The sequence below is a fragment of the Xylaria bambusicola genome (genome assembly GCF_022495145.1).
Source record: "Xylaria bambusicola strain CBS 139988 unplaced genomic scaffold F5B22scaffold_86, whole genome shotgun sequence".
Classification (NCBI taxonomy): domain Eukaryota; kingdom Fungi; phylum Ascomycota; class Sordariomycetes; order Xylariales; family Xylariaceae; genus Xylaria; species Xylaria bambusicola.
This window is the reverse complement of record NW_025953639.1, coordinates 57,490-82,240: the sequence shown is the minus strand read 5'-3', so window position 1 is coordinate 82,240 and position 24,751 is coordinate 57,490. Positions and strand designations below refer to the sequence as shown.

Genomic DNA, 24,751 nt, shown 5'->3' with positions numbered 1-24,751 from the left:
TCGACGGTATCACTTCAAGGTTCCTCATGTCACGTAACGGCCTCGTGTGATGGAGACATCATAGGTGGCTACAGCAGAGGTGCCGAGCACGTCCCGAGGCCATACCTATTCGCAAATCCCTACCCAAGTACTTCCTTACCCGGCAAAGTGCCAGCAGTCTCTCGAAACCTGCCAGCTCATCGACAACCACCCCCGTTAGCTATTGGCTGCAAGAAGCGTGGTGCATTGGGTATGTGCCTCTTGCTGTCGGTAACTGTAAGTTACTGCAAGGTAAAAATAGCGGCAATGATTGCAATTGGCCCGGCATCTCCTTGGACGTTCAAGGTTTCACGTACCGATGAACTCAGTAACCTGAAACCCCACGATGAATGAGCAGGACAGAGCAGGACAGAGCAGGGCAGAGCAGGGCAGAGCAGGGCAGAGCAGGATATTGAATGAATGCCTTCGTTCCAACTTGAAGTCGCAGGTCTGGTTCGAAGCCGATCGCCAAAATGGCCCAAGGTTCTAGTTTACATCTCTGTTCTACACTACGGCCGTTGCATCGTGTGCTGGCAGAATGCTGGCAACCTGCGCCTCTCGATTACGTATGTAGGTACCGGTATGTATATATTGGAACTTTGAAGTTGCTTAAGTAAGTAGGTAGATAGGTACCTAGTACTACCTACTGCAAGTTGTAGTGGGGATAGGTGTCCAGTGCAGTGTTACTAAGTATGTAGTACACTGGAACTAACAGCACCGCCACAGCACCTCCCTAGGGCAGACTAGGTAGGTACCTAGGGAACTCATTCCAGGGGCCCCCAGCCCAGACCCAGGCACGTTGCCACAGATCCGATGCCTTGGCACCAAGCCTCTCATGTACTAGTACTACCTAGGTAAGTATGTAGGTAATTGAAAGTTGACCTGAACTAAACAGCCTGGCCTCAGCGCCAATGTACCTACCTATGCCATTTCCTTTACACATCACCTATCAGACCTACCTAGTCTAGGTATCAGACCTATCATCACCACATCACCACATCTCACACTGGAGAGCAGAGCGAAAACAAACAGGCAACACGAACTCCCACGCGACCGATTCAACCGCTAGATTAGACAGTCAGAGTCTTGTGCGCGCAGACGTCGGGTAGCACCTACACGACCGCCATCTCCGGCTATCACCTCCGTTGGCCGCCGAGCCCAGCACCTGGGGCAGTCTCTAGTGCCATCTCCTGAAATTACAATCGTAACCACCCACCACCAGAAAGTTGTGCTTCGTCGCTATCGCTATTACAACTCACCCATCCATTTTCTTTCCAATTTTCTCCCACGCCAGTCTAACACTCTGCCATCGATTACGCTCCCAACCTTCGATCCCAACCTTCGATCCGCCCGCCTACTTGCCTACTTAGCTACCTAACCGCCTCCATAACCTTGTCGATCTACGCAACACTTTGTCCATCGCCACCCTCGCCCGAATTGGCCCGCCATGGCCGTCACATCAATACAGGATCGGACCGCTGAGTTTAAATCCGTCCTCACACAGGTCCAGAAACGACAGGCCTCGTCCAAGGTCGGCGCACAACGACGGTCGCTCCTGACCGATTCACAAAAGGCTGCCGCAGATGGCGATGCGCGTCCCCGGAGGTCCGAGTTCGCGAGGCGAGCCGCAGAGATCGGTAGGGGAATCGGCGCCACCATGGGGAAACTGGAAAAGCTCGCTCAACTCGCCAAAAGGAAGACTCTCTTCGACGACCGGCCCATCGAGATCAACGAGCTCACCTTCATCATCAAACAAGACCTCTCCTCCCTAAACCAACAGATTTCTTCTCTGCAGACCCTCACCCGCCAACAACATCCCAAGGCCGATCAGGAAGGCGAGCATAACAAGAATGTCGTGCTCATGTTACAAGGCAAACTCAGCGATGTCGGCGCCAATTTCAAAGATGTGCTAGAGGTCCGGACCAAGAATATCCAGGCCTCACGCTCGCGAACCGAAAACTTCATTTCCTCCGTCTCACAGCACGCCCAGCCATCGCTGCAGCAGTCGGCCTCACCCTTGTATGGCACTCCCGCCCGAGGCACACCGTCGCCAGGCGCCGATCTTCTCTCGCTGAACCCTGTCGGAGATCAGCAGGTGCTGATGATGGAGGAGGCGCAACCACAAAACACATACATACAGCAGCGGGGAGAAGCCATAGAGGCAATCGAAAAGACCATCAGCGAACTTGGCTCCATATTCGGCCAGTTAGCACAGATGGTGTCGGAACAGAGTGAAATGATTGAACGCATAGACGCCAACACGGAAGATGTCGTCGACAACGTAAACGGGGCGCAGCGCGAGCTCTTGAAGTACTGGTCTAGGGTATCGAGTAATCGATGGCTACTAGCAAAGATGTTTGGCGTCCTTATGATATTCTTCCTGTAAGCACCCTCTCTCTTCTCTCTTCTCCTGTGTTCTCCCTCGCCATCCCTCACCTTCTCTTCTCGAGCAAGGCCTACCTACCGTATATTATAGAATTTTATTAACATTCTTACTAGACTCTGGGTTCTCATCGCCGGTTAGAAGGTCAGAGACACGGCGCAGCATGTCGCCATATTTATTGTACTTTATTCTTGCGCATTGCATACATACCACATCGGGACAGGACAGGCAAAGGTGTAGGGCGGGGCTGCACGTTAGATTTTTTTTTTTTGTTATAATACCATGCATGGCCGGACCTATCATTCTTTGTATTCATGTTTTATACCTGCCTACTTCCGCGACGTGACAACGTCAATGATACAATGGAATTTTATTATAATTTTCCTCCAGCTCGACTTGAATACGAACGCGTGCGTAGAAGGTAAGGCTAACACGGGCATTATTCGCTTGATTTCCCTCTTCTTCCTCTAAGCCCGTACCTTCATCTCACTAAGAAAAATTCAACTTCTCACCAAATAAGCCGTAGATAGTGTCTTGTGTGTATATGCTAACGACGCCGTGACGAGAAACGGTAGGAACCCCTTATATGTAGAGATACAAAGCATTATAAAACGCGGACATACAACAGACATGCAGCTAGCTGCCAGGATATCCCACGACATATCACCCACTTTTAACTCGGTCTTAGTCCTCCCGAGCTGGCTGGCTGGTTCTCAGTCAGGTACGGTAAGTAAGTAGGTAGCTTTGTCTAGTCACATACATGGTATGGCAGTCTGCATATCTTGAAGATATTGCGCGTACTATGTTACTATGTAATAACAGATCATGGTTGAAAACCCTACCATGCAAACAGACCGCCAGAGTCTACCGTATCTATCTATCTATCTTATCTCCAATTTATTCATCGTTGATCCAGCTTATATGAACTTCATTGTATTTAGGTAGGGAAAAGTGTACCTACCAAGTGCGGCTCAAGTGCTATTACTGGGTGATATAATACTCATGATAGCCGCCTAGTATTTTTAGTGTCTCTGCCATAGTTTGGTATTATGTATTATATACAGATGGCATCTCTCGCCGATTTTAGTCGCGCGCAGAACAAACCGAGGCAAAAGCTAAGCCTTTTGCCTGAGTCGTTGCTCCACAGAGACTTAGGTAGCTATGTAAGTACCTAGTGTGTAAGTGTATGTATGGGTGTATGTAGGGAGGCATGGACTTGAGTGAAGCGTTCCAAGATGCCGCCATTGAGCAAGTCTAATTTACCCGGGTTGGGTCTCTTGCCAGGCACAGGCACATTACCTGTCCTATCCTATCCTATCCTATTCTGTGACGTGCCTTGGGGCCCCATCTCCTCTTCCTTTCTTGTGGGCCTGAGATCATCGTAAGGTGGGATGAGGGGGTCAACACGATGGGGGTTTGGCCTGGCCATTCTTACCTCTCGCCCCGCGAAAGGGCTTCGTTCTACCGGGTCACGACAGGACCGGCCTACGTTAAATATCCCGGGATTTACCCCCTCAGCAGGTCTGAGGTTGCCATCGTAGACTGTTTATACCCCTCTTTACTTCGCTTCCCTATACTTCTCGGACACAAAAAAAAGGTGGTTAGAGGAGTTCTTTAGATTCCATACTTTGATTTCTTCTTTGATAACCCGCCAAAACCAGCATTCACAATGGCGCCGTCTACGTTCAAGTTGAATACCGGGCAGGACATGCCTGCTGTTGGTCTAGGTATGTCGTCGCTTGGCTATGGTTCTTATTATTATTTCACGTTGCCACGTCGCTTTGCTATCAAGGTGAAGTGAAACCGCCAATGACTACCCCGCGGTTCCATCCTCCCCTCCTTATTACGATGCCCCCCATCCACAAACACACACAACTGCAACTCCATCCAGTCACAGGAGACACGCATTATAACAGATGCTATCTTTGAGGATATGACGAGACTGACGAACATGATGATCAAGGCACCTGGCAATCGTCCCCCGGCGAGGTCGCCGCAGCCGTGACATTCGCGCTAAAGTCAGGCTACAAGCTAATCGACGCAGCATACTGCTACGGGAACGAAGACGAAGTGGGCCAGGGGATCAAGGCCGCAATAGACGCAGGCTACGTGACGCGGTCCGAGATCTTCGTGGTCACGAAGCTATGGAACACATACTCAACACGCGCCGAGGTCGGGCTCGACAAATCCCTGAAAGCACTCGGACTGGACTACGTAGATCAATACCTAGTGCACTGGGCCGTTGGTATGAACCCCAAAGGTAACGACGACCGCTTTCCCAAGCTACCCGACGGATCGCGGGATATCACATGGGACCACGACCACACGGCTACATGGGCGCAGATGGAGGCCCTCTTGACAACGGGCAAGACGAAGAGCATCGGCGTGTGCAATTACAGCGTGCCGTACTTGGAGCAATTGCTGAAGAAGGCCAAGGTTGTTCCTGCAGTGAACCAGATCGAGAACCACCCTTCATTGCCGCAGCAAGAAGTCGTTGATTTCTGCAGGAGTAAAGGGATTCATATCGTTGCGTATAGCCCGCTCGGCAGCACGGGTGGTCCGGTCATGAAGGCGGAGCCGGTGCTCAAGATTGCTGAGCGGAAAGGCGCTAGCCCTGGGACTGTTCTATTGAGCTATCATGGTATGTCAATCAACATCCATCCTTCCGCCTTTTTCTCTTTTTCCTCTTTGCCTATTGTTTTCTCTTCACGCGTAGATTGGAATTGAATTGCTGACATCGTGTTATAGTGGCCCGAGGCGCCACGGTGCTCGCCAAGTCTGTGACCGAGTCGCGCATAAAGGCGAACCTCGAAATCATCGACCTCGACGCCGACGACATGAAGATCCTGAACGACTACTCGGATTCGCTCGCCGAGGAGGGCAAGCTCGAGCGGTATGTCTACCCGCCGTTTGGCATCAATTTTGGCTTCCCGGATAAGAAGGAGGGCAGGAGCATGCCGAATGGCGTTTAATCTTATGTGTATGTACCTAGGTTCCAATGCGTAGATGTCTGGTTAGTGTTGTAGATACTCGTGATAATTCCCAAGTACCTACTTCTGCGGTGAGCAAAGCTCGCCCTTGTCGTTATGGGCAGCATGGGCCGTGATAGATGTACTTGGCCTGTTCATCCTCATCATGATATGCCGACCTAGGTAAGTATACAATAACTAGCGCTCTGATGAACCCTTTGTCCTTACCCCTACAATATGGGCACCTTTTTCATCCCCATGCTTGTACTCACATGCTGTGACAAGAAGACTTCCTCTCGAAGCCAGGCTTCAGATACTTCGCCTCATGCTGTGGCGTCAGCCTGCAGCATGGCCCTGGTCACCGACACGACAGCGGAGAAAACAGGAAGCCAAGTGCGAGGAACAGCGGAATTGCATCTTGATTGATCAAGTGCTGACCTTACCCCGCTATGCCAAATGCACCCAGCCTCAATCCCTCTCTCTCTCTGCCTCTCTATTCTGATGCTACCTCGGCACCATCAGCAGCTGGGCTTCGGGGTTCGCCTTGCTGCCTGATGCCACCGGTATACGCAGACATTCTTAAGACTATGGAGAGAGTATCGTCGCTTGGAACGTGCACTCGTCGTCTCCGGTTCATTCAATACCTACCTAGTCATTGTTATCCGCTAAGAGCATTTTCACATGTCTCGTGTCTCGTTCTAGACTGCTGGTGGGCTGCTTGCCGTCATCAGTGAACCCGATGGATGCGGCCGGACTGGCCATCAGTCTCTCTGGGGCTGTATTGAAGCTCGTTATCTTCTCCCTTGACTTTATAAGTGATGTGAAGCAAGTGTACACACGGGGTGCGACCGACCTCAACCTGGACCTGTCGACTGTAGCCGAGAGCGTGGCACTTGCGACGACAAGCCTTGAAAATCAGCTTGCTGCTACTGATGGCAACAGCATTGGAGAAAGTCAGGAACTAGATCCGGACGAAGCAGTGAGTAAACTCTACCTCCGATCATACCATGCTCATCCCAGGCACACTAATCAAAGAGGGTGGTCATGTTGCTAATGTGATGCCAGAGACTCAAGAGCTTATCCATGCGCGCAACTGAAATCAGCCGAGAGCTCGTGTACAAACTTAACAAGGTTACTACGGATAAAAGGTCTACCTGGAAGAGCCTCAAAACTGCCGCATTAGGCTTGTGGGATGCGGATGAGATTGAAAAGACCGAGAAGCGTCTCAACGCCATCAAAGACGAGATCCAGTTTACTATCCTCGTGAGCATACGTAACAAGATCAACCAGTCTCCTGATGATGACAATTTCCGAATCCTAACCACTCTCGAGGAGGTTGTAGAGAAGCAAGCACAGTCAAAGGAGGACAGCGCACACTTGATTGAGCTGCTCAACGATGCAGATAGAGTTGGCCGAGGGCGTCATGAGGAATTGGTCAATCTAGGAAACCATCTCTTACGCGCGATTGGTGCCTTATCAAATGCCAACTCGCCGTATCCTACCCCTCTTCCTTTGGTCCCAGTTAGTTTACACGATGACAAAGCCCGCCAGGCAGCCGAGGCAATTATCCTCAATTCCCTCTGGTACCCAAGCATATGCGATCGCGAAGAGACAATTCATGAAGCTCACGCCAATACCTTCAAATGGATCTTTGAGGACCCTGAGACAACGGGAAAGGAATGGGGCAACTTCGTGAATTTTCTCCAGGGGGATAGTTCAAGTTATTGGATAACCGGTAAACCCGGATCTGGGAAGAGTACATTGATGAAGTATATCAACCAGACGCCGAAAACACAAGTCTTGCTTCAACAGTGGTCGGGCGAGAATCCTCTGATTTACTTATCTCATTATTTTTACTACGGTGGTGGCAACTACCAAAAGTCAGAAATGGGACTCTTCAAGTCCTTGCTGCATTCCATTTTGGACAAGAGACGCGAACTTCTTCCCATTGCGTTCAAGGATAGGTTTCAGGCAGCTCTCGAGGGGAAGAAACACCATGATCCGACCCTCCCAGAAGCAAGAAGAGCGCTGGTTGATTTAATACGGCATAGTCCAAATATCAACTTCTTTTTCTCCATTGATGGTCTCGACGAGTTCGACCCTCAGGTTTCCACGACGCATGTTCAAAGCTTGATAGACTTCACGCATTTTCTCGAGAAGTGTGACAATGTCAAAATACTCGTATCGAGCCGCCCATTGCCTGAATTTGAGCGCGGCTACAGCGGTCGGCCCTTTTTGAAGGTCCAGGACCTCACAAGAGAAGATATTCGCCGGTATGCACACGAGAAACTTATGGATCATCCAAGAATGAAAATGCTTGAGAGGAAGGACCCGGAGAGCACCGGTTCTCTGCTAAATTCAATCGTGGACTCCTCTCTTGGCGTCTTCCTCTGGGTTCGCGTGGTAACCGAATCTCTCATTGAGGGTCTCACAAACTATGATGATATTGACGACTTGAAACAAACTTTGCAAGGCCTTCCATCAGATATCCATGCTCTATATCGTACAATTCTGGAAAGAATGAGGCCTATTCACAAGCCGAAAGCCGCGCGACTCCTTGGCATCGTACATAATGCGCTGCAGCACGGACAAACTCTTTGCCTTCTCGACTTGTGGTTTGCCGATAGTGCTGATAATGACATGGTATTCAATACTGCGGTCGTACCCATTCCGGATGAAGACTTCTGTGATAGGGTTGACGAGCTTGAAACCCGTTTGAAAAGCCAGTGTTTAGGACTGATAGAAACGGAGCTATGTTCACCTAATCAAAAAACGCATCCAGGTCGGGAATCTCCAAGGATCCGCCACCCACCAAATGGCGATAAAACCGTGTTAGCAAGGTTTCTTCACCGATCTGTTTTCGAGTTTTTGAGTAACGAGGATATATGGAGTGAAGTTGTGGAAAAGTACTTGGAGCGCAAATTCAGTGCTGCCTTATGTCTATTTCGAAGCAGCATCCTACTAATCAAAACATATCGACTATATTCGGATGTTAAGTGGATGGAAATTATATCCATTGCTCAATGTGCAGGGGATCGCGCCAAATACGCCGAGAATGAGACGAAACAATCTCATTGCAAGCTTGTTCATGAGCTCGATCGGGCCATGCATGATCTCATGCCATCGGTGTACCAAGCAGCAAACAATCAAAACGATATGACTAAAGGACTAACTTTACTTCTTGGTCGCGAATATCACTGGTCAGTATGGTGTCGACACGAGCTCTTGTTCGCTGATCATTCCCACTACCGAGACCTCAGACCGCTACATGATAGAACGCATGGTTCCTTGATGGCATTCGCGGTCGAAAATGCCTTGGTAGGTTACATAAGAAGCCAGATCTCTGAGAAAGGCCGACAGGTACTAGATAAAAAAGGACTTCCTCTCCTGGGATATGCCATGATGCCCATCAGCGGTTCGAGGTACTGGATATCACCTGAAACTATACAACTCCTACTCGAAGAAGGAAGCAATCCGAATCAGACGTATAACGGCACAAGCTTGTGGGAATGGTACTTGTGGACGATGTATGTATTTCGGCAAGGTTTTGAAGGCTTCAAATATGAAATAGAGACATGGGCTACTCATCAACGCATCAAAGCAATGGAGGAGCTCCTACTATCTGGGGTGAACCCTAACGCACGCATGATATACCTTTCAAGGTACGAAGGGTCAGATTGGAAGACGGATTGGAATTTACCATGGACTCCTGCAACCTTCACGCGCGGCTCTTCAAGCATTTGTACGTTGCTGTCGGCATTTCTGCGAGAACACCAGGCGTGGAAGGATAAGATTATAGATGCCTGGACTGACCACCCAGAGTGGATCGGCATAATTGGTGAAACACTAAAAAGAATCATAATTCTTCTCCGGGAGCGTGGTGCTGTAGAAGAGGAATGGGAAAATGTCAGCGAGATGAAGCAAGTTTTTGTTGATGTTTACCAGAAGATGACCGATAAAGAGCCCCTCCTTTTAGATGAAGATGACGCGATACCGAAACCAGAAGAGGAGAATTTAACTGAAAACAAGACTTCCGATGTGCTGCTGGAAATGACAACATCCGAGGCCTCGGTGACACCGGAAAGTCAAGTTGAGTCAAATTTGCTCAACGTGACGGACGCGGGCCGTGGTGATAGTGAGCAGACGACCCTCGCAGCAAATGAAGAAACGAGACAAGTTGAACCCGTGTCACCCATTCCGGCTGACATTGTTATCCGATCTAAGAAGGGGTGGAGAAAGAGCTTTGACAGAATGATTCAAAAAGTCAAGCATCGTCTATGGTGACGAGAACACAGACAAGATCTGAGGATTCTGGCATCTGATTTCGTTTAATCGGATTGTGGAATTTGGATGCAGATTTCAATTGGAATATGTCAAAACAGGACTCAGGGAAATCGAAATTACACAATTTGGTTTCAACTTCTTTAATTATTTGAATGAAAATGACGAGCATATAGGAAACGGGCTATATCCCTTGTTCTTATGTACAATCACCCTCTTATACAAGCCTATTCATCTATCTGCGAATTCAAACATCACTTCTCCGCTACGCTCACCAATGTCCATCGTTATAGTGCTGCTTGCTGAAGTGCATCGCCCGTATCGACCATTACCTTCAGGACAAGATTGCCATGCTCATCCTTGACCTTGCCCGCCATCTCGAAAGCAGCAGGAATGCTATCCAGTCCCTGAAAACGCTGCGTCACAAGCTTGCTGATATCAGGCAGCCGCTCGTTCTTTTCCGAGAGCACCTTCATGGCCGCGGGATATGTGTTGGCGTACCGGAAGACACCGACGAGATCGACTTCGCGCAGCGCGGCGGCGGATATCGGGATGGTCTGGATGGGCGTGCCCATGCCGATGATCATAACCTTGCCGCCGGGTTTTGTGGACTAATTCTTGTTAGCAACTTCGCTCTCAACACAACAGAATCGAGCTGTAGTCAATTCGCATTGAGAAAGCAATCGAGATAGATGAAAGGGTAAGACTCACATATATAGCAGAATGCATGCAGGACTCAACACCCGTGCACTCAAATGTAACATCGACCTCCCCCACCTCCTCTCCATTAATGTTAACACGCTTTATCTTCTCCGCAACATCCTGCGCATACACAAGTTTCTCCTCGATAGTCTGCGGCCTCGCCAGGGGTACCGTAAAGGCAGCATCCGCAAAGCCGTTGTCGACAGCAAACGTCGTGCGCTCAGCTAGAATGTCCGCGATGACGATCTTCTTGGCGCCAGCGACTTTCGCCACGGCACCGCAGAGTAAACCGACGGCTCCCGCGCCGAGGATAACTATCGTTGAGCCCTGCGCGATACCCGAGCGCTTGCCAGCGTGCATGGCGACGGACAAGGGCTCGATCAGCGCACCGTGCTCGAGGGTTAGTGAGGGAGGTAACTTGTGGCAATAGCGCGCAGGATGATTAATTCGCGTCTGGAGAGTGCCCTGGAAATGTGGCACGCTTTTGGCAGATGAGCGGAAGGACATGGCTTTGCAGATATTATACCGTCCCGCGGCGCATAGCTCGCACTTCTCGCAGGGCAGACCAACTTCTAACGCCACGCGGTCGCCAACTTTGAGGTCTGTTACGTCGGGTCCGACGGCTGTGATCGTGCCTGCAGACTCGTGGCCTAGACTGAGCGGCTGGACAACTTGGATGTTGCCGTTGCGGAAGTGGTTGAAGTAGTGCAGATCTGAACCGCATAGTCCTGTTGCTGAGACGGCGACTTGGACTTCTGAATCGGAGGGGGCGGAGAGTGTGCGTTGTTCCTTTTTGTTTGATTGTTAGTATGGTTTTTTGGAGATGAGGCAAGTAGAATTGAGACTGTTGACTGACTATGCGAAGGTCCTTCGCGCCGTGAAGCACGGAAGCGTTAACTTGTATAGTACCACACATGATGGGCGTATGGCTGTATCTTGCTTTGACTAGATAAGGATCTATAAATCAATTGCCTAGGTACGGAAGGCTAGGGTGTGGAATGCGACTTGAGGGTATCGTGAATAGAGGACATGCTACGCCAACAAACAGGACGAAAACACACTAAGGACTGATTAGGAAGAGAACAAGAAGAACCCGAAAAGAAAGAAGAAGAAGAAGAATGAATTCGAGAGTTAGTTCAAGGATAAATCACTAGGAAGAACCAGATCATGGAGATAAGTCTCGTCGTGTGTCCCGAGGACTGCACATATACAATGTATTGACTATGAATTGAAATGTGGGCTTCAACATAAGCCCTTATAAAGGGCAGAAGAGAGAACCTCGGAAATGGAAACTGTGGATTCACGATAATAGCTAACGAATGATCCCGACTCGCGGCAACGGCCATGCTTCATAGTTCACATAAACCACCTGAGTCTAAACACGACACGCTTGTTTACATAAAGTTCGGACGGGATGCCAATACCCTCCCTCCCCTCTTCGCGGGGTAGTTTTTTTTTTTAATAAATTACCCACGTACAATACTTGGGGGGGGGGGGGGGGGGGGGGGGGTTTTTAATTAATTTTGGGGGGAAAACCCCCAACGCGCGGGGGGAAATAACATTGGTGTGGGGGGCGGGGATTTTAAGTAAGATGGGGGTCAAAGCCACCTAGCCTCGGTGGGAATTACCATTCTTGTCCGAGGGGGTCATTTTTGGTGAGGTGGGATGGCTGTTTTGTAGTATCCTTTACCCCAACTTTCCGAGGATTGGATACGCTACTGTAGGATCCCCGCGTTTTTCTCCGATTTTGCGGAATTGTGCGCGTGAGGGGCAACAAAATAGGTCGAGTGCTTTTTTTTAATCACTTCAGTGAGAGGTAAGGTGTTTGAAATGACGATAAACTGATTATAGAAGCCATCATGGTGCTGATTGATTTGTTAAGTTGACTTCCATGCCGTCGAATAATGCTCTTATATATATCATGGGTAGTGATGGCGGCTTTGAGCTTGCCAGCAATGTTGATAAAGATGTTGGGTGGGTACTAAGACTACCGTATTTGCTTTGTTGACAAAAAAGTGACGATTTTCCAAATCTCGTAATAGCCGGTACCGCCCCGAATGGTTGCCGTGTTTCCGGCTTGTCGTTGATCGTTAAGGTGGAATACATAAACACGTTTCTTCTGTGGCGAACTACTCAAAAATCTTAGCCTATGGGGGTTTCTCTCTTTCAAACGGCAATGGGCACAGATCGTTCTGGTAGCGATCTAAGCCCTCTAAGCCCAGTAGCTGACGTAATTTTTATTTTTATTCTCTCTCGTCGTTTCTTTTTTCCATATCAATCTTACTCGTTGCCGATTCATCCCACCGCCCCTTTTGCTTGATATTCTCGCTTGAGCTGTCTGGTATAGTATCTAAGCGACTGTTTCTATAACCTCCTGAGCATTGTCTCTCAGATGCAAGGTACTATAATAAACTTTTGCTCGGCGATTTTAACCTAAGATGGACTCGCTTTCTCCAACTCGGAATAATGGACTAAGAGATGGGGGGTTAGGGATCCACACGAGCTAAGGCTAGATGATAGCTGCATCACGGGGTGTCTGATCAAGGTCTTAAGAGGCACATCAGTTCTCGTGAGGGTCTCGAACAGCATCAGATTCAAACTGTTCCCTCGAAATTGGCTGTATTGAATTGTAAGCCGAAGCAGCAGTAGACTCACTTTGGTAAGGACAGAGACCTTTTACAAGACTCCTGGACTTTGAGGTCGTGAAGTGATATCACAATGGACGCTCTCTTCTCACTCAAGGGTGAGACGGCGCTCGTCACAGGCGGTACGCGGGGCATTGGCGCCGCCGTCGCTATTGCTCTTGCTGAAGCAGGCGCCGATATAATACTTGTTCAGGTATGCTAAACTCATTCTCAAAATAAATATCTTGAGCTTAGTCTCACTGCCCAAGACTGAGCAGTCGTCGCAGAGAGCAGGCCTGACTAACAATACTCAACAGCGCAACGACACGGTAACAGAGACACAAAAAACAATCGAGGCCCTTGGACGCAAAGTCATCGTGTACGCAGCTGACCTATCCTCCGCCACCGACGTAGCAGGTCTCATTCCGCAAGTTCTAGCAGACGGCCACTCGATCCGGATCCTCGTAAACTGCGCGGGGATCCAAATCCGGCATCCATGCGAGGACTTTCCCGACGATGACTTCAACGCCGTGATGCAAGTGAACCTGAACTCCGTATTCACACTATGCCGGGACGCGGGGAAACACATGCTTTCCCAACCCCCATCTCCAATCACCGGGCGTCGAGGCAGTATCATCAACTTCGCCTCACTACTAACGTTCCAAGGCGGATTGAATGTCCCGGCATACGCAGCTAGCAAAGGCGCCGTGGGGCAGTTGACGAAGTCCTTCGCAAACGGGTGGAGTGATAAGGGGATCACTGTCAATGCGATTGCCCCGGGATACATTGCTACGGAGATGAATACCGCGCTGCTGAATGATGAGGAGAGGTTGGCTAGTATTAGTGTGCGGATACCGGCGGGGAGATGGGGGACTCCGGAGGATTTTAAGGGTAGTGTGATTTATTTGGCGAGTAAGGCCGGCGCGTACGTTAGTGGACATACTCTGGTTGTGGACGGTGGATGGATGGGGAGGTAGATGGCGTGCGTGGACAGGAGAGGGATGGACATAGAGTACCTATGTTATGAAGGATGAGCTTATAATAATATCACAAGACTGCTGGGGCTTTCATAACGATGACTGAAGAGTATGAAATCCTAGTACGAGCGTCTCCATGAATTCTGATACATCAGCTTGCATATATCTATTGCTCTGACTGACGATCTAATTGATTCAGAGGGAGGAGTAGATATTGAATGGAAGTTCACATGTTGGAAACATGCCACACGATGGTAGCCTCTAGTACCCTTACGTAGAACGACAATACAAGATGCAAGTCTATTTCGCTGATCCCAGGACTTCCTCCATCCACGGATAGACCGATGAGTTCGCCATAGGATACCCCATATGTAGGGCCCTAGGGAAGAATCTCGCTTCCTTGGGAGATCCGTATTCGAAAAGGAGTGACGAGTCTTCGATCGGCATAAGACCATCAAGGGTGCCCTAGACCAAATATCAGTATCAACCTAAAAAAAATATAATAGATCTGTACCGTAGTTATTGAACGAGAGCAGGGAGTCAACTCACATTAACCAACAACAACTTCGCACAAGGTTTCTCCAGCACCCCGGTCTCAAGCAGAGAGAACTTCTTCAGCGCGCCATCCAAATAACTCTCAACATCATCAAACCCATGCTTCCTCGCCAGCGCAGGCAGGAGTTCAAAGGGATACTCATGCCCCTCAGCTTTCTCAAGCCATTCTCTCGCAAAGAAATAATGCGTCCCCGCGCCCTGCGCCACGACACCTGCAAGTTGTTCGCGATGCGTATGCGCGACGCGCACAGCATAGTATCCGCCGGAGGACAAACCCCAGCACACTACCCTCCGCATATCGAACCGTCCATCAGCGCACATCCAATCGAAGACCGAATCCCAAAGTCTGTCAGGCGAAGTCGGATCGGCCGGGTCAGCAGGACAATCCGCGGTACCAGGGATCTCAACCGTAACAGACGCCCATCCACGCGCCAGGAACTCATCGCATCGGCCCGTGTTATCAGGCCGATAGCCATCTAAACCCGTGAAGAGGAGAACAGTAGGATGACTTCCATCGCGGGTCTGGGTATTCGGCACACGGACATACGCAGGGATGACACCCCGATCCGTGTCCTGGGCATGAATATGCGGGACCTCAACTTCTTTAATAGGCACGCTCCACGCGCTCGCAGCCTTCATATAAACCTTTTTCTGCATCTCCCACGCGCGCCACTTCACAGGACAACTCGGCCCGTTGAAACCCGTAATATACGGGAACCGAGCGATGCGCAACACACACGCGGCGCGGAGATACAGTTTCGAGGCCTCTTCTTTTTTCCCGCTCGCCATCGCCTCGTCGCCGGAGTTTTCGAGGGATGCGGCCGTAGGGAAGAATGCTTCCGTGTACGCTGTGTCGGCGCCATCGTTGATACCGCTGGATATCAGAGCCGTGAATATAGGCTCGAAGTCTTCGAAGGACCCGTCGTGGAAGGGATACACGGACTTGGTGCAGGGGAGCCGCCATTTCGTCTCCCAGAGCGCTTTAACCCCGTCGTGATGTGACATGCGGTGGTTGAAGGACTCTGTGCCCATCTGCCAGGTCTCGGGGACTGGACGCTTCGAGTCGGAACTGGTGACTTTGTGCGGTGCCATTGTATGAATTTCTTTTGTCCCTTGGGTTTGTTGTAGGTGTCTCCTGATGCTAGACAGCTACTTAAATACTTAGTCAGTATGCGTAGAACTTGAATGCCAGGGGCTATTCCGCCGACTGCCGTCACACGGTATGCGATGCTCGAGTTAAACCTAGTTGGCTCAATCGCAAGTCAATATGTCTAAGATTCGAGAAAATAGAAACTTACGATTTGTTTTCCGCAGAGCGTGTAGGAGGATGCTGGTTCGTTCTGACGACTTTGGTTCAAGACGACCAAATTGTCAGTGATTATCTACACCAAAAATGCCTCTTCTTCTAGGCAGGACGACAGCTATTTATCCACATGCGGCCAACATTGGACTGCAGTGCCAGCCTTCTGCCGCTTTAATAGAGGTTTGTCAGCTCTGGCACCACCACGATCCCAAGTTGGGGAATTCCGGCGAGTCGGCCGAAAGCTGCATACGTGCAGCACGTAAATGCGTCCCATGCATTGACAGCTGGTCTTTGTAATGAACGCGGGGTGGAGAGGAAATGGTATGAGAAACTATCGTGAACCAAATCTGAAGTCGCTCATCGTATAGAGAAGACGAGGGTCAGTCAGAGCCAAGCTAGACGAGCCACTTTGCCTAGTACGAGTGATGTGAAGAGCTGGCAGTGATCAGCCTATCAAGGCGCCCTTCGATATCATTGCATAGTTGGATTTATCAGCAATTGGCCCGTATACTCCTTTGGATCACCTCGTCTATTCAATCTCGTATATATGCAGAGCGCATATGTGACTCGTAACTTTGGAAACATGATATCCTGATCCGGATAGCGCAACACAAACGAAACCTTGACTCCAAGACCTTTATACATGGGCCTCAAGATAGGCCAGCAAAACCGTGTGGCCCTTCTATAACGCTCATATCTTTGCTGCAGACCTTTAATCCTATACGGAACCTATAAAATAGTCGACGAGCCGCTTTTTGGAATAACCGTATCCCGCGCTTTATTTGTCTATATCATTTCTATGTGACCTCCTGCTTCAAGCCTTCACTTCTTGCTCTCGTAGTAGTGGGCCATCTCCAAGCCGGCTTTGCGGAAGCCGCACTTGAGGTAGAATCCCTCGTTGGCTTCGCTGCAGTCCAAGATGGTCTTGTAGCAGCCCACCTTCTCGGCAATGAAGTCCAAGGCCTGGATCAGGCGAAGGCCGAGTTTCTTGCCTTGTTGGTCTTTGGCGACAGCGATATCCTCGATGTGGCCGACGAGTCCAAGGCTATGAATACTGTTGTTCATCAAGTTAAATTAGCTATGTGATCTTTGCGATGTAGGGAGTGCTTGGTGCACTGGGCTTTGCTGGTCATACAATTTCCTCTCGACAAGGAGGTTGCCTGTGCCGACTACCTTGCCAGCATTGGTGTCTTCGATGACGAGTATGTAGTAGGTGTCTTGCGACAGTATCCAGTTGTATCGCTCAGTAAAAGCCTCCTTGGTTATCTCGCCGACGGTCGTGAGAACGCGCAGGCAGTCGAGGAAGCCGGCGTCGTAGTCGGAGAGGCGCAGGGAGCGGGCGACGTAGCCCTCGGGGAGCGCAGCAGCAACGGCGGGCGCAATGAGGTCGGACGAGAAAAGGCCTTGGTCTGACGACATGTTTGGGGGGGGGTACAAGAGTATACAAAAGCGTCGTGAGTTGTGGATGGGGGGGATACAAGCAAACGGACGGCGATGGTCAGTGTTGTTCCGCAGAAGGTGGCCGAACTGGAGAATCGAGTGAATGATGAAAGACAGGACACGATAGAGAGCACTGGCGCGATCAATTGAGTATAGCAAACGAAAGTAGGTGATAGCAGTTGTAGAATCAATCGCATGAACAAAGAGTCGAGAGTTAAGTCGTTATCAGCAAAACGACCGACGACGGCCCAACAGCGGCGACGACAATACGAACCTGGGAAGTCTAGGCCTGCCGGTCTAGGCCTGTCAGGGCTGGACGGGACAGCACGCTGCTGGCTGGTTCTGCGCCGTAGAGCCTGTAGCGCACCCTGCCCTGTCTCTGCCCTATCATTACACAGCCCTAGCCTGGAAACAACACTGTCGAGACTGTTTACGAGGTGCGGACAGGGGCAGCTTAGCCTTAATATGACCTACAGGCGCTAGCAACAGCCGGCATAGCCCACTGTGGGTTCCGGGCTCAGCACAAGCACCAAAGGGCTTGAAGCTGCAGCTGAGCTGGGCGTATCGGTAGGTAGGCAAGCATTCCAAGAATAGCAACAACAACATCTTCTCCCCAATTCGATTTCGAGAGTCTGTATTTCCGGTCGAGTTCAACATAGCGAGAGTCCCGTACGGTGGCCTACAGTACTTCGTACGTCTACAAACAACGTTGAAAAGATGTGGGATACTTGATATGTGCCTCCAGTATGCCTCAAGTCCTTATGCCTCAAGCAACCTAGGTTAGGCGACGCTGTAGAGACTTGAAGATGGCAGTTCAAATGCTATGGGAGTGCTGCTGACCATGCACTTGAACTCTTCAGTTCCTCTCGCCATCATCAGATCCTGTTCCAACGGTTCTCTTCTTTGTACTGCTCGACGGGTACCTAGGTTATCGAGGCAGGGCTTCGACAAATCGGAACAAAGACTCGGCATCAGCTACTATCCACCAACCGCTACCTCCTCGGCACCAATATTTTCCCTATTTTTCCCTGTCGCGGAAGAAGGTGGGAGAGCGACAATGTAGTCAGATCATCGAAAAGTGCTCGGGACAAAGCACAGCCGTCATTGGGCCCCTTCATCTGCACTTCCCTTGCTACCGGCATCAGCGGCTCCTGTATTCTCTGACAATACCCAAGGTACGGTCAGGTTACGGCAGACAGATCTGGACGGAATAGCTGCCTACTTACTACTACCTAGTCAACCATGTACTGTACTTAAGACTGGCCCCGCCCACCTTGTCGCCACGGACCCTGACATCACATGCAAGAATCGGCTGGGGACACCCCGGAAATGGCCCTGCAATCCGAAGGGGACCTGACTTGTTCGTGGCGGGTTTTGCCATCTGCATGAGTGATGGGATGAGTGATGGCTATCGAGTTCGCCATGTCCATTTGAAACCGTGGCCATCTCACCTACGTATACCGTGGCCCGCTCTAGGTGCTTCTTCTTGAATGCCATGCAATTTTAAGTTGTCGCAATGCCAAGTTGGGCTCAATTTCGTGGCACGACAAACATTCCTCTTTGTCCAGGACCGGCATTCCAGCCTACCAGCAACTGGCCACCGGCATAGTTATGATTACGGTTATTATTGCTCTTATGTCTGCATGATTCCCCCGATAGACTTGCCGTCTGTTGCTTTTCTAGCTACCTAGGTACTCGTTACTTCACTCTTTCCACTGACCCATCCTGGGGATCGATCGACACCCGCTTGGCTACTGAGTCTACAACATGGAGAAAGAGCTTGTGCTTGACGCTCTTGGGCCCTTGAGCGTCGATGGACTCGATGATGGTGATGACGTGGAGGATCCAAATGGCCTGGCATGTCTGCAAAACCGCCACGCCCTGGCGGAAAAAGCTATCCCGTCCACTAGTACTGGCACGCTTTTGCCTGGGCCAATGGCAAGCGCTGTCAGTCTTTTCACGAGATCGGCTTCCTTGGCCCTGCGTATCGGTACGACTGTGAGTGGCTTTGGTCTCGGTGCTGCCAAAGTCACCACTCTGTCTAGCCTCGAAGTTTGGAGAGGCATCCTCGACGGCATATTGATCAGGGCTGGCCGCGATGTGTTCGTCGGCTCCCCATCTGACTTGGCTCGCGCTGATGCCGAGTCCATCTTGGAAGCGAACCTCGAGAGTATGCATCAGACCATGTCGCGACTAGTATTTTGGACTGCTGCTAGTTTTCACGCTGCTGGAACTGCTGTCTCTACTACTTCAGAAATCTCCCAACTTTTGCTGTCCGCGCTCGATCAGTTTTTCGGTTCAACCGATTCATCCAGGGCTATAGCCAGTATCATTACCCTTATCCGCCGGGAATTCCAGAACCCTGCAACCGGCGTTGAAGGCGAAAGGGTTGGGCTGATAGATCTAATACTCGGACTATGTGGCCTTGCATATCTTCAGAATAGGTGCCGAAAGATGATACAGGAGGAATCCCGACGCCTTGGATATGAGGAGATCATTTGGGATGTAATTGTTCTGGACAGCGGAGAGCGCGTCGACGCACTTGATGATGGCTTTCGCAATGCCAATGATGCCATCGGCGATATCGAATATCATGGCTCGAGGCGAAGCAGTACTGATAGTGAAGAAGATAGCCTCCTGGAAGATCAATTAAGGAAACAGATTGCCAAATCACTTCCAGAGGATGCTAAGATATCTATCACTACATCCGCTACGACTATCAAGACGATTACGGTCGATATAACGGCTGCGTCGGATCTGTCAATCCCGTCATTCCCAAACCTTGGCCTTGTATCGAGTGAGGTTACTGATACCCACCTGCCGTCACGAAACAGCCAGAGACCAGCTTCACACTACAGAGTAGTGTATAAAAGACGGAATAGAGTACAAAGCATTTTAGAAGATACCTGGGATGATAGTAAAAGGCCTAATCCTGCAGTAGATCTTCATAGCGACGATGACCAACAGTCAGTTTCACCGACTAGCCCCGACGTTCAGAAAATAGGTCCTTCTCTCCCTGCATCTCCAACAAGCACACACCCAACCGCCATATCTTCCATAATGGAACACCGAAATGGGTCAAATGAAGATGCATCCACCCGTCCAAGACCATTGCATGATGAGCCTTCCGGATATGGGAATGGTCCGTTAAAGGAAGTATCAGTCCCAAATTCCCCTGGCGACACAAATGGACGAGCGGCGAATCAAAAACGAACCAGAGCGCCACTAGACAGCCCACGTCGGAACACCGAAAGTCTTACTATCCAGATACCCTTCAGCTCGGTGAGCGCTAGACCTGCAAACCGGAAATCGTATAAGAAACCAGATGCCAATATGCCAAAAGCAAGGGACAAGAAGACTGGAATTCGAGGTGTGCTCGGGAAAGGACTTGTTCCGACATTAAGTAATCTCAGCCGTGAGTCAAGCTCAGAGAATATCGTAGGTACAAAGGTGAAACCAAATACAAAACCTGCTTGGAATAGTTCCACCTCTGCCCAAACGAGGTCCTCTAGCACGCTCCCTAGAAATGCAGTCCCCGATAGGACCTCTAGCATAGTACCAAACCGTGAGAACCCTCGATCACTGCACCGAGAAACCCCAAAGTCTTTCAACTCTAGAGACCTTGGCTCTTTTGGGAACTCAGAGAAGCACAAATCTCCCCTTTTGTCACCTGCGTTTCCTACGGGAAAGCGACGACGGAGCTCATTGGTCTCTTTGACAGATACTATATCTGTTCACTCATATGATAGCCGCCCCTCTTCGCCATATCATCGTCACAGCGAAACCATAGTAAACGGCAACTCGGTAAATCAAAGACAAGCGCATGGGGGTGTACAAGGAGTGCAATCTCCAGAACGACTTCGTCGCCCGGCCGTTCCACGAACCCACACTCCTAGCATATATACAATTGGCACGGGCGGATCTGAAACGTCGCTTGTCGTCTCTTCTTTCCACACAAAAAGCGTCTATGGCGATTTAGCGGCCCTTGAGTCTTTGAGACGGTGCGGGGCGGCTAGCGGGATGTTCCCCGATTTCCACTTTCTACGAAATATCACCCGCTACAGTCGCTATGCGTCGGCTGTCTACGGATATAACTTCCTTAATCTGATGGGCATATCCAAAGATCGCCCTGCTCAGAATATAGCGGATGAGATTCACTACGATGTCCGTTCCTTTGCTCATCACGCCAAGCTACCCCCTAACAGTATTCGATTAGCGTCTTTCACGGATCCTCAAGGCGGTTCAGATTCGACCGGGGCTACTGACACAGGCGTGCCCCTTGTGCATACCGTGGCCCTCGATGAAGAGTCTAAAGCTGTTGTGCTCACGTGCCGAGGAACCCTGGGTTTTGAAGACGTTCTTGCAGACATGATGTGCGATTACGACGATTTAACTTGGAGGGGCAAGATATATAAAGTCCACAAAGGCATCCATGCGTCAGCACGTCGGCTCTTGTATGGCGCCGATGGACGCGTATTAGTTACTATAAAGACAGCCCTGGACCAGAACCCCGGATATGGCCTGGTGTTGTGTGGCCACTCATTAGGTGGCGCGGTTACCGCCCTGCTCGGTGTTATGTTAGCAGAGCCGTCTGCCACTGGAGCCGGCTTTCTCACCTCTGCCACACAGCAGCTGAAGCTTCTTGAGGAAGACGGTGCGCCTCGCTCGCCTACGCATATATGCTTGCCATCCGGCAGACCAATCCATGTGTATGCTTATGGTCCACCAGCGATAATGTCACCCTCTCTTCAGAAAGCCACCAGGGGTCTAATAACCAGCACTGTTCACGGTAACGACTTGGTACCATACCTCTCACTGGGGGTCTTGCATGATTTCCAAGCTCTTGCCCTAGCATTCAAGACAGACAACAATGAAGCCAAGGCCGAGATTAAGCGGCGCGTCTGGGAGGAGCTGAGATCCGGCCTTGCAAATAGGTGGTACAGCAATTCAGCAAAGCAATCCAACGAGGATGACGAGAACTGGGACTACGTCGCTCTGAAGACCTTACGCGTCAGCATGATGAACTCTAAGCTTCTTCCACCCGGCGAGGTTTTCAAAATAGACACTGCGCTGGTGATGAGGAGAGACGCGTTCACCCAAGAAACGTTAGACGAGATCGGCAAACCCGCCAAACGGATTGTTCTGAAATACATTAGAGATGTTGAGGCACATTTCAGGGAAGTGCATTTTGGCTCAAGCATGTTGACGGACCATAGTCCTGGCAGATACGAGGATGCCCTTAGACGACTGATGTTGGGCGTTGTAGAAATATCTTAGCAAAGGAATATACGATCGCAATCCAGGCTTTGTAGGTTAAATGATGTGAATGTGCTCATATCAAGATTCTAAAACTGATGTCACGCGCTGTTGAGTAAGGCTTGGTACACCACCAGGGCAACCACACTTCCAAGGTAGGAAAGGCTTGAATATGAAGGCAACTTGAGCAATAACAACGTCATTGGTAACAGTCTTCCCAATTATACATCTCCCTAGGAACGTCCCATCTGTTCTATTTCGCCTTCATAGGCAGAATTCTCTCCTCATCATCAAAGAATATCTCCTTAACCTTGACATTCCTCAAATGACTAACGCCTTTACTCATCTCGCAATCGTGATGAAATAGCCACCACCGTCCCTGGAACTCAACAATAGAATGATGCGTCGTCCACCCCAGCACCGGCTCGAGGATCCGCCCAGCATACGTGAACGGGCCCAGAGGCGAGTCACCCATCGCATAAACGAGATAATGCGAGTCCCCAGTAGAGTAGCTGAAATAGTACTTCCCCTTCCGCTTATGCATCCACGCAGCCTCGAAGAAGCGTCTATCGTGATCATCCGCAGGGATCGGCTCCCCCGTCTCCGGCGCAAGGATCACGAGATCGCGCGCCGGCGATGCGAAAGTATGCATATCCTCTGATAATTGCGCAACCTTAGGAAATAACGCCTTCGCGCCTTCGCCCGCAGGTTCTTTCGGACCAAGCCATTCGCTCTCGAAACGCGGGACACCATGCGCGTCTGGCTCAACTGTGCTCTGATAGCACTGCAATTGTCCGCCCCACAGCCCACCGAAGTACAGATACGCCTCACCCGTATCTGGATCAACGAAGGACGCAGGATCAATGCTGTAACTGCCCTTAATCGGCTCGGGATCAGCCTTGAACGGGCCGCTTGGAGATTCGCCCTCCGCGACGCCGATGCGGAAGATACCTTCCTTGTCGCGGGCCGGGAAATAGAGATAGTATTTTCCGTTTTTGAAGGCCGCGTCGGGAGCCCAGAGTTGCTTGGATACCCACGGCACATCCTCGGCGCGGAGGACGACGCCATGGTCGGTTACGTCGTAGGGCGGGTCGAGAGAGGACGTCGAGAACACATGGTAGTCGGCCATGTCGTATTGGTCGCCGTTGTCGTTAAATTGGATGTCTGTCTCGCGGTCGTGCGAGGGGTAGATGTATATCTTCCCTTCGAAGACGTGTGCGGAGGGGTCCGCAGTGTAGAGGTGGGTTATTAGTGGTGGTGTCATGTTCTTTTTTTTCCTTTTTTTTTTTTTTTTTTTGAACTATTCTCCTTTGTTTGATATGTGTAGATTATGTAGTTTTGTTGTTTTGATTTAGTATCGTAGCCAACAGATTCTCAGCCAGGTACTTATCCCGTAACATAAGTTTGTCTCACCGCCAACGCGCATAACAGGATCGTGAAGCGGGGTGCTTGGTGTTGAGGGGCAATTAAATAGGTAACCAACTCAATTCAATTCAATTCCCCAGGATCACGTATGATTCCTTCAATGCTACAGCCAGAATCAGACAACTGCAGCGAACTGAAGGTTATTTTTATTCCCCCAATCATTGCGTCTTCTTATATCACGAGAATCACCCTCTTCGAGCCCCCGGTTCTGGTACCCTACTCCTCATCTCCTATTTATCCTATTTACCCGGCCCTGACCCCACTGCAGGCGCATCTAGAGGGCTACACTGCAGCGTTACCAAGGAGCTATAATGGATGGCAAGGGAGTCTCCGGTCAATTACCAGATCGCTCGGCTGTTGCGCGTCGTCCAGCACAAGGATCTGGGGAGTTCCTGAGCATCACTCTACGTGGCGTGTCGACGGTTATATCAGCTTAGTGTCGGCGTAGCGACCAACAAGAATGGGGTATATGTGAATTAAGACGGAATCTCGCTTACACGAGACGAGGTGTCGTTTAGACAAAGTGCGCGTCACTCCTTGGGCTAAAAATGCAATGCAGAAGCATACTCTTCTCTAGTTGGCCAGCTTTGACTTGAATTTCAGCTTCAAACAAAATCAATTACTAGAGAACATCTAGTCTCATAGTGCGATTTTCATCATCGTGGAATCTCACGGTTACGAAGCAACTAATCCCACCAGCCTGAACCTATAGGTTTTGTCAATTCACGGTCATAGACCCTTCACGGGGTTGCGGCGTCGATGACCCGAACTCAACACTTAACTATGTTTCCTCCACCAAGAGACTTCAATGATTCCCC

General features: G+C 50.2%; 9 protein-coding genes across 9 annotated transcripts; 5 read left to right on the top strand and 4 right to left on the bottom strand.

The window, feature by feature from the left end:
• Positions 1–738: 738 nt before the first annotated feature.
• Positions 739–3,196, top strand: F5B22DRAFT_560689 (SNARE domain-containing protein). The gene is made up of 2 exons (XM_047973047.1): positions 739–2,400; positions 2,518–3,196. Exons 1-2 carry the CDS (start codon positions 1,466–1,468, stop codon positions 2,540–2,542), a joined length of 960 nt encoding a protein of 319 aa, XP_047825116.1. The 5' UTR covers positions 739–1,465; the 3' UTR covers positions 2,543–3,196.
• An 874-nt stretch (positions 3,197–4,070) lies between these two features.
• F5B22DRAFT_662239 (reductase-like protein) lies at positions 4,071–5,596 on the top strand (the record flags this gene model as incomplete). The annotated part of the gene is made up of 3 exons (XM_047980428.1): positions 4,071–4,128; positions 4,365–5,042; positions 5,150–5,596. 3 exons carry the CDS (start codon positions 4,071–4,073, stop codon positions 5,371–5,373), a joined length of 960 nt encoding a protein of 319 aa, XP_047825115.1. The 3' UTR covers positions 5,374–5,596.
• A 226-nt stretch (positions 5,597–5,822) lies between these two features.
• F5B22DRAFT_560661 (uncharacterized protein) lies at positions 5,823–9,971 on the top strand. Its single transcript, XM_047973045.1, has 2 exons — positions 5,823–6,349; positions 6,436–9,971. The coding sequence occupies exons 1-2, from the start codon at positions 6,110–6,112 to the stop codon at positions 9,652–9,654; spliced, it is 3,459 nt and encodes a 1,152-aa protein (XP_047825114.1). The 5' UTR covers positions 5,823–6,109; the 3' UTR covers positions 9,655–9,971.
• F5B22DRAFT_560517 (alcohol dehydrogenase GroES-like domain-containing protein) lies at positions 9,797–11,379 on the bottom strand. Its single transcript, XM_047973044.1, has 3 exons — positions 11,210–11,379; positions 10,363–11,142; positions 9,797–10,262 (listed from the first exon to the last, which is right to left on the bottom strand). The coding sequence occupies exons 1-3, from the start codon at positions 11,267–11,269 to the stop codon at positions 9,939–9,941; spliced, it is 1,164 nt and encodes a 387-aa protein (XP_047825113.1). The 5' UTR covers positions 11,270–11,379; the 3' UTR covers positions 9,797–9,938.
• Positions 11,380–13,071: 1,692 nt separating this feature from the next.
• F5B22DRAFT_652297 (uncharacterized protein) lies at positions 13,072–13,954 on the top strand (the record flags this gene model as incomplete). Its single annotated transcript, XM_047979589.1, has 2 exons — positions 13,072–13,191; positions 13,295–13,954. 2 exons carry the CDS (start codon positions 13,072–13,074, stop codon positions 13,952–13,954), a joined length of 780 nt encoding a protein of 259 aa, XP_047825112.1.
• Positions 13,955–14,254: 300 nt separating this feature from the next.
• Positions 14,255–15,601, bottom strand: F5B22DRAFT_652296 (Alpha/Beta hydrolase protein; the record flags this gene model as incomplete). The annotated part of the gene is made up of 2 exons (XM_047979588.1): positions 14,255–14,419; positions 14,504–15,601. The coding sequence occupies 2 exons, from the start codon at positions 15,599–15,601 to the stop codon at positions 14,255–14,257; spliced, it is 1,263 nt and encodes a 420-aa protein (XP_047825111.1).
• A 759-nt stretch (positions 15,602–16,360) lies between these two features.
• F5B22DRAFT_560224 (glucosamine 6-phosphate N-acetyltransferase) lies at positions 16,361–17,436 on the bottom strand. The gene is made up of 2 exons (XM_047973041.1): positions 16,948–17,436; positions 16,361–16,866 (listed from the first exon to the last, which is right to left on the bottom strand). The coding sequence occupies exons 1-2, from the start codon at positions 17,229–17,231 to the stop codon at positions 16,635–16,637; spliced, it is 516 nt and encodes a 171-aa protein (XP_047825110.1). The 5' UTR covers positions 17,232–17,436; the 3' UTR covers positions 16,361–16,634.
• Positions 17,437–18,829: 1,393 nt separating this feature from the next.
• F5B22DRAFT_560256 (uncharacterized protein) lies at positions 18,830–22,563 on the top strand. The gene has a single exon (XM_047973042.1). It carries the CDS (start codon positions 19,020–19,022, stop codon positions 22,527–22,529), a length of 3,510 nt encoding a protein of 1,169 aa, XP_047825109.1. The 5' UTR covers positions 18,830–19,019; the 3' UTR covers positions 22,530–22,563.
• A 1-nt stretch (position 22,564) lies between these two features.
• On the bottom strand, positions 22,565–24,390 carry F5B22DRAFT_560330 (xylosidase/arabinosidase). Its single transcript, XM_047973043.1, has one exon. The coding sequence runs from the start codon at positions 23,770–23,772 to the stop codon at positions 22,762–22,764; it is 1,011 nt and encodes a 336-aa protein (XP_047825108.1). The 5' UTR covers positions 23,773–24,390; the 3' UTR covers positions 22,565–22,761.
• Positions 24,391–24,751: the final 361 nt, after the last annotated feature.